A 16943-nucleotide genomic window follows, 5' to 3' on the forward strand; every position below is an offset into this window, starting at 1 on the left:
ATTCATTTTTACTATATTGGGAGTTCCTTTCACCCCTGAGTGGGTGGTGGCTCATGGTGCTGAGAGCCACCTGGTGAGCACCTGGTGAGCTGTCGCTGAATCAGAGAGCTTTAGACAAGATCTAGAAGGCAGCAAAAGGTACTTAGAAGGAGAGCCAACACCTCTTACACAGATAAAGATGGTTGTCACCAGGGATGAGGTACATAGCTTTTGTTTGATTGACAGAAAGCTAGCAAGTTGGACTTTTAATCTTCATGTTCTTCTTATTCACCTAAGGCTGGATTAAAGTAATGAAACCACGGAAAGTATTCAAGTTAGCAAGGGTCAACCAAAAAGACCTGTAAATGGTACCATTGTGACCACTTGTGTTCATAATAAAAGACTGCGGGGGAGGGGGGAGCCTTGATTAGTTCTGTTTGCCAATTTTCATAGTGTGAATACTCACATCAAGGCTTATTTCAAAATATAGACTTGTCAGAGTCGGGAAGAGATGTACAATAATATAGTATTAAACAATATGTTCATCATATAGTCACAATAGACACAAATAACCTCAAAATCATAGATAATAGTAAAATGTAGAAAAGTAATTAAGGATCAATAACTTTTTAGTATTTATCATCTTCACTTTTATTTTTTATTTATTTTATTAATTATTTGGTGTGTGTGATGATCACTTTTATATTTTGACGCAGGCAGGCAGGCAGGCAGGTCAGGATGGATGGATGGATGAAGGGGAAAGGGAAAGAAGGAAGATATTAAATAAATGACAAATTAAAAGCATATCCTGCCCAGTTTCAAAGCATTTATACTACAAATGAGGTGTCCTCTTTTTTTTTTTTTTTAAGATTTATTTATTTTTGCTTTCAAGAGCTGGGGTATAGGCCAGGATGCGGAGTGGTGAGAGGATTCACCAGAGACAGAGTGGGGAGCAGAACAGGCAGATCTCCTGAAATACACTGCAGAGGGGAGCAGTGGGTGAGACAGGAGAGGTCTGCTGCACTATGTGAGTAGCTCCCCGGCTGGGCAGCTTCATAGGTTGTGTCTTAACCCCTTGTGCCAACAGGGAGACCTGAGGTGTCCTTTCTTGAGCCACTCAGTTCCTCTTTGTGGGGGAGGGGGATCTAGGGCAGGGCATCTAGACACTTCTCACCAAGGCCCCAAAAGTGAGCAAGAGGGCACGGGAGAGAGAAAAGCTACTTTTCACTTCCCAGGAAACTGGGGCCCCCGTGGGGAGCCTGATCCACGCATGGGAGGAACCTGATGGGGTAAGGCAGGTCTCTCTCCAGGGTGGACGCCTTCGGGTGTCTTTGCGGGGTTGGCCACCTAGTCTGCTTTCCTGCCCCGCCAGGGAGGACATGATCTTGAGCCTCTTTGATTTATTTGAGTTGATTTTTGTATATAGAGTGATGAAGTGGTTCATCTTCATTCTCTCCATGTGGATTATCCCAGCACCATTTGCTGAGAGACTCCTATTTCCCATTGAATTCTCTCGGCACCCTGTTGAATATCAATTAACTATAAATATTTAAGTTTATTTCTAGACTCAGTTCTGTTCCTAATGCCAACATCACATTGTTTTTATTACTATAGCTTTATAATCAGGAAATCTGAGTCCACTAACTTTGGTCATTTTTCTTGATGGTTTTGACTATTCTGGGTTCCCAGGATTTTCATATGAATATTAGAATCAGCCTCTCAATTTCTGCAATGAATTTGAGGGGGTTGCATTGAAACAGCAGGTCAATTTGGGGAGTATTAACTTCTCAACAATATTAAATCTTCTAATCCATGAACATGGGATGGCTTTCCACTTATTCAGGTGTTCTTTAATGTTTTTCAGTAAACTTTTAATTGCTTAGACATGTTTCCTTTAAGTCTTCAAACAAATATATAATTGCTGATTTATTTATGTTTTTAAAAATTAATTGCATGTCTATTAATTTACAAGTTTTTTTTTAATCAATTACAGGTTTTTTTTTTTAATAGAGGCATGTTTTATTTATTTATTTGTTTGTTTGTTTTGTTTATACATGCACTGGGTACAGTCAGAATCGCGGGAGGGTGAGAGAATTCACCAGAGTCAGAGCAGGGAGCAGAGCAGGCAGAAGGACCGAAGTACACTGCTGAGGGGAGCAGCGGGCGGCAGGAGAGGTCTGCGCGCCATGTGGGACCCTCCTTTGGTGGCCGGGGAGCAGCCGGGGGTCGAACGGGCGCCGCAGAGGCCACAGGCAGCTTCGCAACCTAGCGCTCAACTGCTGCGCCACCGGGGAGGCCCTAATTTACAAGTTTTATCTATTAAGTCCACTTTCTCAACCTCCTGAGGGAAAGTTTTTACTTACTGCTTTCAAAGTCCGGTGTATGGGGCATACTTTTCTGTATCTTTGCATGTCTTGCAATTGTTTTTGAAAACTGGACATTTAAAATCATATAATATGGCAATTCTGAGAATGAGTTTTCCCTGATACTCTCTTTCCCCAGGGTTTGTATTATTTTGTTTTTTGTTGTTGTTGCTGCCAATCATTCAATTGTTTAGTGACTTTCTTGGACTAATTCTGTCCAGTTTGTATCTTTTATTGTGTATTGCCACTGAAGTCTCTGTTTAGCCAGCTTAGTGGTCAGAAATAACTGCACAGAGATTTCCTTAAATGCCTTGAACCAACATGTCTCCCTGGTTTTGTTAAGAATTTCTGCATATGTATTTTTTTTTTTCCTCTTTCATTTTTTTTTTTAAATTTTATTTTTATATTCCCCCATACAATTGCAAACGCCCCATTCTGACCCCAATCCTTCCCCTCCCGCCCCACCCCCCAAAAAGTGTCTCTGGTTCATAGTTTTTTGTTGATTTTGATTTTCACTTTCTTATATTCATTTTCCTGGTCCCTTATTTAAGTTTTCTAGATTCCTGCTATGAGTGAGACCATCCGGTATTTTTCTTTTTCTTTTTGGCTTATTTCGCTGAGCATGATCCCTTCCAGCGCCATCCATGTTGCTGCAAATTCTGCATATGTATTGATACATACCTTCAATGATCCAAGCTTAAAATTCTGCCTTAGCCTTTCTTCCTGCTTGCACAAAGCCTCAAGATTATCCAGAGATGGTGGCGCAATGGTCGAGCGCTGGGCTGCGAAGCTGCCCGCAGCCTCTGCAGTGCTGGTTGTATCCCTGGCCGGCCGCTGGGCGAGGGTCCCACATGGCGCGACAGACCTCGCCTGCCGCGCCCACTGCTCCCCTCAGCAATGTATTTCATCACTCTGCCTGCTCTGTTCCCCGCTCTGGCGAATTCTCTCACCGTCCGGTGCTCCTGACTGTACCCAGTGCTTGTATAAATAAATAAATAAATAAATAAATAAATAAATAAATAAATAAATAAATAAATAAATAAATAAATCTTAAAAAAAAAAAGATTATCCAGAGATGAGTGATTTTGTATTCTCATGTCTTTCTTGGGCATGTGCACAGCTCTGCCCATGAACATGGATTTTTAGATTTCTAGACATATGTGAAGAAATTTTAAAGTCCCCATGACATCTCATTCTCCAAATTTTTCTCTTTCAAGTTTTTGATCAGTCAATTGGTGTCAGTGGCTCAGAAAGCTGTAGTGTTAAACAATTTCCACTGATTGTTTTCAACAAACTGAGTGAAAGAACTGTTGGCACTAAGTGAGTTCTGAGTCATGTTAAATAAAGAGAGTCCTGGAAAAGGTACTTTTCTAGGGAGCTGCCTTGCAGCTCAAATAGTGATGGTTCTCTCTGGGGATGCAACTTTGGGGTAATCCCCAAACCTGTTCTGTCCCCTCAAGTGGCTGTTACACTGCTCATTTTCATATGGATCACTGTTGTCAGGTTGCTCTTCTTCAAGGCTACCCTCTGGGGAGAGAAAAATGGGACTCGCACAAATGAAAATACCATGAAGCTCACAATTCTTAGGGAGATTCATTTTTCTTTAATAAACACTCCTCATGTTGCAAACATTTAGCTAATTTCTAGAGTTTTGAAGAAGTTGATTTTGACAATTTTTGCCAGTGTTCCCACTGTTTCCCATTCAGGAAGTGCTTTTCCTTTTTGCCAATTTTTTTTTTTTTTATATTTATTTTTATTTATACAAGCATTGGGTACAGTCAGAAGCACGGGAGGGTGAGAGAATTCACCAGAGCCAGAGCGGGGAGCAGAGCAGTCAGACTGACAAAACACACTGCTGAGGGGAGCAGCGGGCGGCAGGAGAGGTCTGCACACCATGTGGGACCCTCCCCGGTGGCCGGGGAGCAGCGGGGGGGGGGGGGGGGCGGGCCCGGTGGCCGGGGAGCAGCCGGGGATTGAACCGGAGCTGCAGAGGCTGCGGGCAGGTTTGCAACCCAGCGCTCAACCGCTGCGCCACTGGGGAGGCCCCTTGCCAATTTATTTTTAAAGTGTAGCTCATGTCCCTCCTTTAACCCCACTATACTTAGCCCCTAGTTTATCATGCTGCAAACTAGACTCCCTCTAGAGGCAGAGGGGGTGGTTTGTTGCTTAAGGTATTGACCTAGATGTTTTAAAGTTGTGAGAATTACCTTTTTGTTAATATAATTTATTTAATTGTAAAATTTATGTAATATAATTTTAAATAATGGCTGTGTTTACCAACTGGCATACAGAATTCCTAAAGATTTAAGAATTGTTCTCAAGTGCTGGTCCCAACTGGCGCCAGTTTATCAATGACAGGACCCTCAGGGAGGTACCTATTTAATCCAATTTAGCCCTACAATCATTGAGGGTATTCGCTTGGTGCCAGACTTCCAGAAACTCAAGCACATCCAGTATCAAATGAACTCCATATCTGTCAGCACGAGTCGCTAGGCAGAACTTCTGGCAGGACAGACCAACTGATGGTAGGGTTTTCCAAATGATGGCTTGGCATGGGAGAAAAACTGGAAAAAGCTGAGCACATATGTGAATGACTATGGGAACACCAAAATATATTACATCTAATTTTAGGGAACAAATCCCAAACGATGCCAGAGGCTATTTTCTGACTGCTATGTGAAACTAAACAAGCAGACTTTCGTTTGTTTTATAAATTCTCTGACTCGAAGCCTTCAAGGGAAGCACTGGGGCAAAGGTGTGAGAAGTCAGGTGGATGGTGGGGAAAGGTTTCCATTAGACACCCTGGGAGGAATGTGAACTTTAACCTCTGTTCTGTGAAGTAAAGGAAAAAAAAGTTTTAAAAACTTTTGGGCATGCTCAAATAAGAAGCCTGTTTGGGGATTGTGGCTTGACATATTATTTGGGTGCACTTTAATTATGATTAACAACCACAAGGATTATGAGGCAGGGCCTTGCTTGGGCCAGCACTGCTCCAAGCAAACAGTGACTCCTCCCATAGTCAGCAGGAGCATTCCCTGGCTTCCTCAAACTCAAAGTCCATAGCTTCCTGCTACAAGTAGGACAATAATGCTTATATCTATTTTTGAGACCTTTGCCTCCCTTTCCTTTTCCACGTAGAGATTGTCAGAGAGGCATGGATGCTCTAATTCACATTTTACATTTCCCTTTCCTTGTTTACATAGGTGTTTATTGGCTTGCTTTAATTGATCAACAAATATTACCTTGACATTGTTTGTGTGTCCTTTGCTGGGTTAGTGTGGCAGAAGCCTGGAATTTAAGGTGAACATTTGAGGAGGTTGGAGAACAGGGGAAGCTTCCCTGTTGCTAATTAGCAGAGCCCCATCTGATCAGATTCAAATCAGGGCCTCTCATGCACAAATTGGACTACAAATGCTGCTTCTCCAGAAATGCGGGGCGTTTCTGTCCGCCCCCCCGCCCCCCAGCCTTTGACTACTGTTAATTCTGCCTGGAAAGTACTTTTGCTACCCTTTCTTTAGGACTATGGTCTTTCATACTTGGTGTTGGGGCCCTGTTTCTGGGGGTGGGGAAGATTACACCTGGGAGCTCATCTCTGGTGTCATTCCTTTAGAGAAGGCCACTAGGAGCTGGTCCCGGGGACTCTGGTTGACACAGGGCCAGCTCTTGTCCTCAGGGATCTTACAGTCACAGGAACAATAAAAGATGGCAGCTAAACTAGCCATCAGGGGCTGGGCACCAGATGCAGGTTGCTTCTCCTGGGGTTTAGGGAGGGGCCTCCTTAGATGAAGTCATCTTGCAGGTGAGCTTGACAGAAGAAAGGGAGTGTCCCGGGTGGATAAGAGGACAGGAAGGACATCTTGGCAAAGAGAATAGCTTAAGTTCAGGAGTTGAGTCTGAGTGTCGACGAGAGAGACATCCTTGTTAATTGAAGTAAAAAGCACAAGCTCTTTGATGGCTGATAACATGTGTAAATCATCCTAAGGAGAAGAACCTAAAACAGGCATGGACAAGTAAATAAGGAAAAGATAAAACCCAGCAATCTGTTCATATTTTAAAGATTCATTTTATTTATTTATTTATATTTATTTATAAATAAATAATTATTTATACAATAACTGGGGTACAGGTCAGAGGCACAGGAGGGTGAGAGGATTCATCAGAGACAGAGGTGGGGGGCCGGGCACAGAACAGGCAGACTGACCGAAAGCACTGCTGAGGGGAGCAGCGGGCAAGACAGGCGAGGTCAGCCTCGCCATGTGGAACGCTCCCTGGCGGGCCGGGAATCGAACCCGCGTTGCAGAGGCTGCGGACAGCTTCACAGCGCAGCGCTCAACCCACAGCGCCACTGGGGAGGCCCAATTTTTACATATCTTAAAATACTGAGAAAAAATTCAGTGTAGATTCTGGATGCTCTTTAGGTCTTCTTTACACTCCCTTGTATTTTAAAAATAAGTCGGTTACCCACTGCCCACGCACTTCTCCGTCTGCAGGGGGCGCACTGGCTGCCACCCTCTCTCCGCTAGGGCGATAGGCGTGACTTCTTGGTCAGTGTGGAACAATCGATTGGCTGGGTGGGCTGTCTATCACAGCGTCCCGCCCCCGCTTTACGTCACATGACGCAGCCCATCATGGCGGCGGGAGCGCGGCTGCCAGGGCCCGCGGCTCCGCAGGGCTGCTGCCGTTGCTGCTGTTGAGAGGCGGCGGCAGCGGCGCAGGCTGGGGGGCAGGTGGGAAGCATGGTGTTTCTGTGGCCAGAGTGGCGGGTGCGGACCAGGAGCCAGGCCGCGGTTTGGCTGAAGCGACGTGCGCTCAGGAGCCACCAGCGCGGGTGCCGCTGAGGCGGCGGAGAGAGGCAGGACCAACTGCCTAACTGACGGACCGAAGGCGACGGGAGAGCCGGCCCCGGGGCCGCGCTGCGGGCGAGATGCCGGGGTCGCCGGCGTGGCTGCCGTTGCTGCTGCTGCCGCTCCTGACCGCCGGCGGTGCCCGGGCCGCGCCACTTCCGCAAACAGGTGCAGGTGAGCGGGCCCGCGGCGGGGCCCGGGCGGCCGGGCGGGGGCTGCGGGGCTGCAGCGACCCGGGCGGCCGGGGAGGAGGCGGCAGGCCGGGTCTGGCCTTGGCGCCGAGGGATCGGAGGGCTGGAGGCCCGGGGAAGCGAGCGATTCGGGAGATTTCCGCCGCAGGGGCGTGGGGTGGGGGTGCAGGCTGCCTCTCAAGGGCCGAAGCGGGGGCGAGGCGATGCGGTTGGGGCGCAGGAGGGCGGCGGGCGGCTTGGCAGCGATCGACCCCTCCCGGGCGAGGCTGCAGTACGGGTTCTGGACCTGTTGCCCAAAGGTCCTCCCTCAGCCTGTATCCCTTTCCGGCAGTTCTGCTTCCCTTTCCAGATGTCATCTACCTCCTGTGCGTGTCTCACATCTTATAATAAGACCGTTTCTTAGCCTCATCATATTTAAATGCAAATTACTTGGAAAGCAGTGCGGAGTTTCCTTCGTTCCCTGCGACTTGGTCTGAAGTTGTAAATTGATTTTTGATGCTGTGCTTTTTATTTCGATCGAATCTCTGGAGATGAAGAGGAAACAACTCTATACTATATAAATAATTCTATTTTCGGAAGCCAGTGATTAGAGTAGCAGCCTTTGAATAACTATTGACAGAACCACCCAGGGGTGATTGAAGTTTCTATTTTAGTTATGTCAGTGTGTGATTTTTCTCCCCTCCCCCCGCCCCTCCCCATTTTCGTTTGTGGTTTTTTTTTTCCTAGATAAAACTTAAACCTAGGAGAGCCAAGTTGGTTCATTTTTTTTTTTTAAGGAAAAAATAAATAGGCTGATTTGCTGTTATCATCTGCTGCTTGTCTTTGAAATGAGGAGACACTGACATTGCATAGATGCAGAGAATTTTAGAATGGGAAGAGACCTTAAAGAAAATTTATTCCAGTTTCTTCGTTTTGCAGTTAAAGATATTGAGACCTTGGGGGTCAAATAACCTGCCCAAGGTGACACTGCTATGTGGTAGGCAGAGTCACAACTGGAAGCCAGGTCTTAAATTCCCCTCGTTGTGTAATTTTTTTACTTCACCACTTCAAATCATGTAACTCCTTAGGAATACTCTTGAGGTCAAGAGTTATTTTAGAATGCTGTTAATTGGGTACAGAATGTGGAAATTACTGACCCTACTAAAGACATATTTTTCAAACACATCCATAGTGGAAGATATATATATAATTGTTTCAGAGCGACACCAGGTTATGTCATTGAGTGCCCTTTAGTCGCGTATTAGCTGTTATTGCACCATATAATGTATGACTGAATGTCTGCCACTGCCTTGAATCAAATATTTGTAAGGTAGTTCTGTTTTCTGATCTGATAGATAGGAAGAGTGGATATTATTAGAACTATATCAGTGTCCCAGGTGAGAATCCCAGAAAGTAACTGGGAAGTTATGGAAGACTCTTTGGAAATCTGTTGATGTTGATATTGGAAGATGTTGCTGATGAAAATGAAAATGAGCACTAGAATAGTATAGTAGATAAAGACTATTTATTTATTTATTTTTTAAAGGGTTATTTATGCATATAAGAACTGGGGTACAGGCCAGAGGTGTGGGGACTGAGAGGATTCAGCAGAGACAGAGTGGGGAACAGAACAGGCAGATATACTGAAATCCACTGCTGAGGAGAGCAGCGGGCAAGGTAGGAGAGGTCTGCTGCACCATGTGGGTTGCTCCCTGGCGGGCTGGGGGATCGAACTCGTGCTACAGAGGCTGTGGACAGCTTCATACGTTGCGTCTTAACCCCTCGCGCTACCAGGGAGGCCTGATAAAGAGTATTTATGTGAAAGGAATTCAAGAAGTTTCCAGATGACTTTGCCCTTAGTCAAATTTCATGTATTTTGGAAAAAAAATTATAAGATCCTGTGTGTCTGTACATCTCATTCTTTTATTTTATGAAGGTAGGAATCATAAAATCTTAAGGTTTCGTTGGAGTGTTATAAAGCAGAGCGATCAGAAAAATTTATTTATGAAGAGAAATATGAAATCTTGTTAGAAAACAAAAATTGGTGGGCCTCCCCTGGTGGCACAGGCTGTTGGCACAGGCTGTCCGCACCCTCTGCAGTGCCGGTTTGATCCCAGCCGGCCATCAAGGGTCCCACATGGCACAGCAGACCTCTCCTGTCTCGCCTGCTGCTCCCCTTAGCAGTGTATTTTGTCAGTCTGCCTGTTCTGTTCCCCGCTCTGTCTCTGGTGAATCCTCTCACCCTCCTGCGAATCTGGCCTGTACCCTGGTTCTTGCATAAACAAATAAATAAATAAATAAATCTTTAAAAAAAAATGGTAATTTAAGATTTACCCCCGATTTCCCCAGAATTCAAGATTCTAATGCTTGGAGGATACTTGGTTGGATATTTGGCCTGTGAATGACAGCTTCCATGGTTTAAGTTCTGTGAAAAGATGTGCATTTACTTGTAGATCTGGGTGTTTGCCTTTCCATTCAAAAGAAATTATCCTGGAAACAGATGTATTGTTGACCAAGATGATTTAGCTCAAGATGAGTAAAGAAACATTTGAACTTATCTTGATACTTCAACTTCCAGGTTAAGAAAGAGGAACCTTTCTTGAGATGTATGGTAGATAAAAGCAATTAAACATGGAAAGCCTAATAATTCTCAAGCTTTTGATTATCTGGAGAACTGGTTAATAGTGTTCTGGAGCAAGCATGGCTTAGCAAAAATAGGTTGGAGGAAATAAGTGAATTTTATTCTTCACCAGCTTGTTTAAATGGTGAGAGATGAGGCAGTTACGTAAAATTCAACATTTAAATTGAAGTTCATGTATTCAAGATTCTTGTTATCCAAAATCATTCCTAGTTTTGAAGTTGAAAAGAGTGTTTACCTATTGGTTCATAATAAAGCTTTGTAAATATGCATATTGACTTTGTCCATCAGGCAAGAAGGCCTGTGCAGATGAGCATATTTAGTCAATCTCAAAATTTCACTAAAATTCTTGCTTGAACTTTCTTGGGCTTCTCTTTATCACTCTGGGAGTCCTTAATGTTCCCAGGGAGCCTCTTTTCCTTATCGTATGTATTTCTGTGAGGTCTCTTGTTGGTCCTCACTAGGAAGCTTACCTAAAGGGAGGAAGTCCACTGTTTTCATACACACAGTTAAGTCACCAAACTAAGGTTATAGTTAAGAAATTATTTTCTCCAGATCGTCCTCTTAGAAATCATCTCTGTGCCTTTTATAAGAGTCTCAAGATTCACATCATAAGGAAAAATCTTGTACTTATCTGTGTGAAGGCACTCCTCTAAGTTTGTTATTAATATTAGGCTAGTGGTTAGACAGGGAAACCCGCTTCTATTGTTCTGTGGCATATTAGGTCACAGAGTACAGAGGAAGCTTTTAGCAGCTCCAGATAAAGGACCTCACGGAAGTCTATGAAGCCGGTGGGACTCAACTACTGATTAAACAGCAGCTTATGAAACCCGGGCTCTCATTTTTAAAAATTAAACAGACATCTTGAAAAAATTTTCTGGAGGTAAAGGAAGTGCTTTCTAAAGTGTGAATTTTTGTGTTTATTTTTAATAGCTTCTGAGAAATAAAATTATTTTCAACAGGCTTTCATGCAAATTTCAGGATTTATGGCTATCAAGTTTGAGATTTGATTCAGGTTAGTAATGCTATAATTGCTGTCATGTGGTGATATTTTGGGGCTAACTAAATATGCTCATTTGCACAGTAATAGGAAGTCTGTCTAACAGTTTTGTAGCTGATCAGCTACAACTCAAGTTTATCAGTTTTACTGATACGGATGTGCTGACTGTTCATGCAATTCCCTTGAGATGTAGAGTCCGTGAACCCTCTGTGTTCCCTGTGGGACTTAGATAACAGCTGTACGTATAATAAAGAGTATATCCAGGCTTCTTTTTATTTCTTTGATAAACTTTTAAATTTTCTGATATTGTTGTTTATTTTTGTACAGTGTTTGGTTTTCCCCCTTAGGTGTAGTCCCTGTAAATCCCCCACTACCATATCACCTGTAAACTGTCACCATCATCCCTTGTGCTCTTCCCTCCCCTGTTTTGACCACTCTTCCTCTCCCTCTCCTTCTGGATGCCTCAGATCTATGGTCAACTTGCAAGTTTTGTCTTTTTTTGGCACTTTATTCAGTTTCTCTGTATTCCTCCTAAAAGTAATACTATCTGATAATTTTCTTTTTCCTTCTGATTTACTCCACTGTGCATGATCCCTTCCAGCTCCATCCATGTTGCTGCAAATGGTATGAGTTTATTTTTTTGATTGCTTAGTAGTATTCTATTGTGTATGTATATCACATCTTTTTTTTTTTTTTTATAGAGGCATGTTTTTTATTTATTTATTTGCTTGTTTGTTTGTTTTGTTTACACAAGCACTGGGTACAGTCAGAAGCGCGGGAGGTTAAGAGATTTCTCCAGAGCCAGAGCGGGGAGCAGAGCAGGCAGAAGGACCGAAGTACACTGCTGAGGGGAGCAGCGGACGGCAGGAGAGGTCTGCGCGCCATGTGGAACCCTCCTCTGGTGGCAGGGGAGCAGCCGGGGATCGAACTGGCGCCGCAGAGGCCGCGGGCAGCTTCGCAACCCAGCGCTCAACTGCTGTGCCACCGGGGAGGGCCTGTATATCACATCTTTATCCATTTATCTGTTTGGGGGCATTTAGGTTGTTTCCGTAGCTTAGTTATTGTAAATAGTGCTGCAGTAAACATGGGAGTGCAGATTTCCTTTCAAGTTAATGTTTTGTGTCCTTTGGGTAGATCCCTAGGAGTGGAGTTGCTGGGTCTTTTGGTAGATCCATTTTTAGTAATTTGAGGATCCTCCACATGGCTTTCAATAATGGTTGTGTCCAGGCTTCTGAAAAAGTTAAGTGAGTCCTAAAAAAAGTTCTCCAACTTTTCACTTCAGTTGAGAGGAAAATTCATGAACCAACCATAGGAGAAGAGCCAACCATAGGAGAGGATGTTGTACCCAAAATGTGGGCTTTGGAGTTAGTCCGGGTGTGAAGCCTTCCTCTGCCACTTCAATAGTTTTAAGACCTTGGGCCAGTTACTTGACCTCTCCAACTATCTTAGAACTCAGCTATTAAAGGGTGATGGTGACATCTACCTAATGGGCTAGGGTAAGGTAGAGTGATGGTATATATGCCTCACCTGCTTTCAGCAACTTGCAGTTTTTCATTGCTTTGGATTTTTGGGTAAATTTGGTGGGTTATTGACTTGGCTAATGGTGGGTGGTAATGGCTTTGAAGAAGGCACTCAGTGGTAGCTATTTATCATGGAATAACTGGAATTTACTTGATTTCAAAAATCATTATTACTCAACATAACTTGTTATATGATAGATGAAGAAGGGATCCTTCGGAGAGAAATCTGGCTATATAAGTATGATATATAGGCTGGCATTGTTACTTTTTAAAGTTCATGATGTTGGGGAATAATGCTAGAAATTTTTAAGATGATATGGATTAGCCTTTTTTTTTTTTTTTAAAGATTTATTTATACAAGCGCTGGGTACAGTCAGAAGCGCGGGAGGGTGAGAGGATTCACCAGAGCCAGAGTGGGGAACAGAATAGGCAGGCTGACGAAGAAATACACTGCTGAGAGGAGCAGCGGGCGGCAGGAGAGGTCTGTGCGCCATGTGGGACCCTCCCGGGTGGCCAGGGATGGAAACGGCGCAGCAGAGGCTGCAGGCAGCTTCGCAGCCCAGCGCTTAACCGCTGCGCCACCAGGGGAGGCCCTGGATTAGCCTGTTTTTTTATATAATAAACCTGTTTTTAAAACATTAACATGACTAAAGCTCTTGCATGTGAACAATTGTTGGTTTTAATTTACTTAAAGGAACCATGAGCAGTCTAAGTTTAGTTGATCCCACAAAATTGTATACTTACTTAAAGCATCAATAAAGGCAGCCAGTTAACCCTGACTGGGTTAGCAAGCACAGGACTGAGGTGTCCCTTAGCCAGTGTCATTTGAGAGAGGACTCTACCTAACTTGTTCTCTCTCTCTTTTGAAATCATATACTTTTGCAGTTTGCTGGCTGGGCGTTATTCTTTAAAATGGTTATTTATTATTCAGACACAAGGGAAGGAATATTATAGAAAGGAGAAACTGCACAGATTCTGGTCTAAAACAGTAGGTGGCTGCATCTAGGGTTGTTTCTACATTTGATTCCCAACTTTTCTTTGAATCTTCGTATGAAGACACCATTGTAAGAAAAAGCTAAGGAAATATGGTAAAATCAGTGTGTCAGAGCAAAATATTGGAGCGCGGTATTTTGAAATCGTAGCAAATGACTAATTTGGAACCATGCCTTGGCATTACGTAGTTATTTGCCACAAAACATGGGCATATCAGAAATATAACCTCAATATTTCAAAAGTTTTCTATGCAAAGGTTAGCATAGTACAGAGATTTAACATTTAATTTTATTGTGATTCAAGTGGGAAGAATGAGAACTGTTGATGTGTGATGTCTCAGGTGCCTGAAACCACAGCATGTGAGGGCCTTTCATGCTCCTTGCCCCATCTCGGTCTAGGCCAGCTCTCTGCCATTTCTCCCTCAACACAGAAGAGAGACTTTGTATTCTTAATGCCCTCCTGGGACTTAAGAGGACGGGTACTAAAGCTTGCATTTTATTTTTGACAGTTTAGAATATTTTGCATTTTACTATATAATATTTGTTTTGAAAGACTTAAATCGCCATCAAGAGAAGTAGATGGCCCAAGACTATGTGCTATGGTGTGGCTAGTGTATAGCCCCTGACTCCCAGCTTCTGACCGCAGTTTGGGAAGCTTTGGTCAAGGGAATGCTTTGCATCTAGATTTCTGCTGTCATGCTTTTGTTGTCCCTGCCTCCATTCTCTACCTCTTGTGCCTCTAAGAGCTAAATTGATCTGCTTATGGTTTGCAAAATATGCCACACAAACTCCTGACAGCTCGCCATATATATTCTGTTTGCAGTTGTCTAACTCTTTCTTGCTTCTCTAAGTGCTGTCCTCTTTTTCTTTGTTTAAAGCTCACTGCAGCCCTAACATTCCTACTGAGCTCTTTCCTGTGGTCTGGTCCTTAGGGATTCCTAATCTTGATGAACTCCTGTAGTCTTTACTTGTGGAACAAGAGGTTCGATGGGGTGCAGAATGAAAACACTGGAACTTAAATTTTCGTTTTCTTTAAAATTTTTGACTCATCTGACTTTTTTTTTTTAAAAAAGATTTATTTTTATTTATTTATACAAGCACTGGGTACAGTCAGAAGCACGGGAGGATGAGAGAATTCACCAGAGACAGAGCGGGGAGCAGAGCAGGCAGAAGGACCAAAGCACATTGCTGAGGGGAGCAGCGGGCGGCAGGAGAGGTCTGCGTGCCATGCGGGACCCTTCTCGTGTGGCCGGGGAGCAGCTGGGGATCGAACCGGTGTTGCAGAGGCTGCAGGCAGCTTCGCAACATAGCGCTCAACCGCTGCTCCACCAGGGAGGCCCTCATCTGACTTTTTTTTAAAGGTATAGAATATATGGCACACTAACATGTTTTTGTGGTTTGTAAATAAATGTTATTTACAAAGAAATAAGTGTAAAGAAAATTTAGTGCTGGGCTCTGTGATAAAAAATTTTTTCACATCAGCCTATCATTTGCACTTAGCAAATAACACTTTTTATTGTAGTTTCATTTAAGTCTGGTTTCGGTACCTGACTTGCAAATACTATGTCTTATGTCCTTGGTATTTCTAGTTTTTGCATAGCATCTTACAGATTATATAGATGCCTGCTTAAAGTTTATGGGTGAGGATGATGAAGATGGTATGGAGAACTGAGCTCATCTACTCTGCGCGCGCGCTTGTGTGTGTGTGTGTGTGTGTGTGTGTGTGTGTGTGTGTGTGTGTGTGTGAAAAGGGAGGTATCAGCTTAGAGGCTCATTCTTTTGTAAATTTTGCTTTTTATCTGGCCACAGTCCTTTACCTGGAATGAGGCCATTAATGGTTGTTTTATTTTTATTTATTTATTTATTTATTTTTTAAAGTTTTACGTTTCTTTTCTTTTTTTAAAGATTTATTTATTTATTTATACAAGCACTGGGCACAGTCAGAAGCGCGGGAGGGTGAGAGAATTCACCAGAGTGGGGAGAAGAGCAGGCAGAAGGACCGAAGTACACTGCCAAGGGGAGCAGCGGGCGGCAGGAGAGGTCTGCGCGCCTTGTGGGACCCTCCTCCGGTGGCCGGGGAGCAGCCGGGGATCGAACTGGCGCTGCAGAGGCTGCGGGCAGCTTCGCAACCCAGCGCTCAACCGCTGCGCCACCGGGGAGGCCCTTATTTTTATTTTTAAAGATTTATTTATTTATGCATACAAGAACTGGGGTGTAGGCCAGAGGTGTCTGGGGGGCCGTGTCAGAGACAGAGTGGGGAGCAGAACAGGCAGACTGACTGAAATCCACTGCTGAGGGGAGCAGCAGGCGAGGCAAGAGAGGTCTGCTGCCCCATGTGGGTTGCTCCCTGGCAGGCCAGGCATGGAACTTGTGCTGCAGAGGCTGTGAATAGCTTCATAGTGCTGTGCTTAACCCCTTGTACCACCAGCGAGGCCCTATGGTTGTTTTATTTTTAATAAGGTTTTTCTTTTAAAACTTTAGTTTTGGGGCCTCCCTGGTGGCGCAGCGTTTGAGTGCTGGGTTGTGAAGCTGCCCGCAGCCTCTGCAGCACCAGTTCGATCCTCGGCCGGGCAAGGGTCCCACATGGCGCACAGACCTCTCCTGCCGCCCGCTGCTCCCCTCAGCAGTGTATTTTGTCAGTCTGCCTGCTCTGCTCCCCGCTCTGGCTCTGGTGAATTCTCTCACCCTCCCGCGCTTCTGACTGTACCCAGTGCTTGTATAAATAAATAAATCTTAAAAAAAAAACAACCAAAAAACTTTAGTTTTGCAGTAAAGTTGCAAAGGTAGTACAAAGGGTTCCTGTATATCCTTTACCCCATCTTCCCCACTATTAACATCTTACACATTAGTATATAGTACATTTGTGACAACTAGAAGCCAATAAGAATACATTATTATTAACTAAAGTCCATTCTTTATTCTCTCTTTGTGTTGATCTGATGTTCTTTTTCTGATCTAGATTGTCACATGACATTTAGCTGTCTTCTTAGGATCCTCTCCCTTGTTTTTGAGGATCTTGATCATTTTGAGGTATGCTGTTACAGCATTGTGTAGAATATCCCTCAACAGGGGTTTATCTGAGGTTTCTCAGTATTTTTGATTTTGGGAGGAAGATCAAGGCTTAAAGTGCCTGTCTCACCACTTCATATCAAGGGTGCCTGCTTTCACTGTGACTGATCCCTTGATCACCTAGCTGAGACTGTGGTGTTCGCTGTCCCAGTGGAAAGTTACTTTCCCTCCCTTTCCATAGGTACTTAACACACAGCCCACATGAGGGATGGCGAGTTATGCTCCACCTCCTTGAAGGAGAAGCATTTATATAAATTATTTGGGATTCTTCTTTATGAAGATTTGATTATTATTTCCTTTTCAATTATTGCAGTATGGACATGGATATTTATACACTTTGGGTTATAATCCAATACTGTATTACTTAT

General features: G+C 43.9%; 1 protein-coding gene across 2 annotated transcripts in view; it reads left to right on the forward strand.

Annotated features, from left to right (window-relative positions):
* Positions 1 to 6991: 6991 nt before the first annotated feature.
* The window catches only part of LMTK2 (lemur tyrosine kinase 2), a 94648-nt gene continuing 84696 nt past the window's right edge, over positions 6992 to 16943 (forward strand). Inside the window, exon 1 of one of the 2 annotated variants that reach the window (XM_037507127.2) lies at positions 6992 to 7360. In XM_037507127.2, coding sequence (XP_037363024.1) covers positions 7267 to 7360 — 94 coding nt within the window. In that variant the 5' untranslated portion in view covers positions 6992 to 7266. The remainder of the gene's footprint in view (positions 7361 to 16943) is intronic. The other variant, XM_037507128.2, reaches the window with a different exon arrangement.

Source organism: Talpa occidentalis, unplaced genomic scaffold, assembly GCF_014898055.3.
Source record: "Talpa occidentalis isolate TD23 unplaced genomic scaffold, MPIMG_talOcc4v2.1 talOcc4.12, whole genome shotgun sequence".
In the NCBI taxonomy this organism is placed as follows: domain Eukaryota; kingdom Metazoa; phylum Chordata; class Mammalia; order Eulipotyphla; family Talpidae; genus Talpa; species Talpa occidentalis.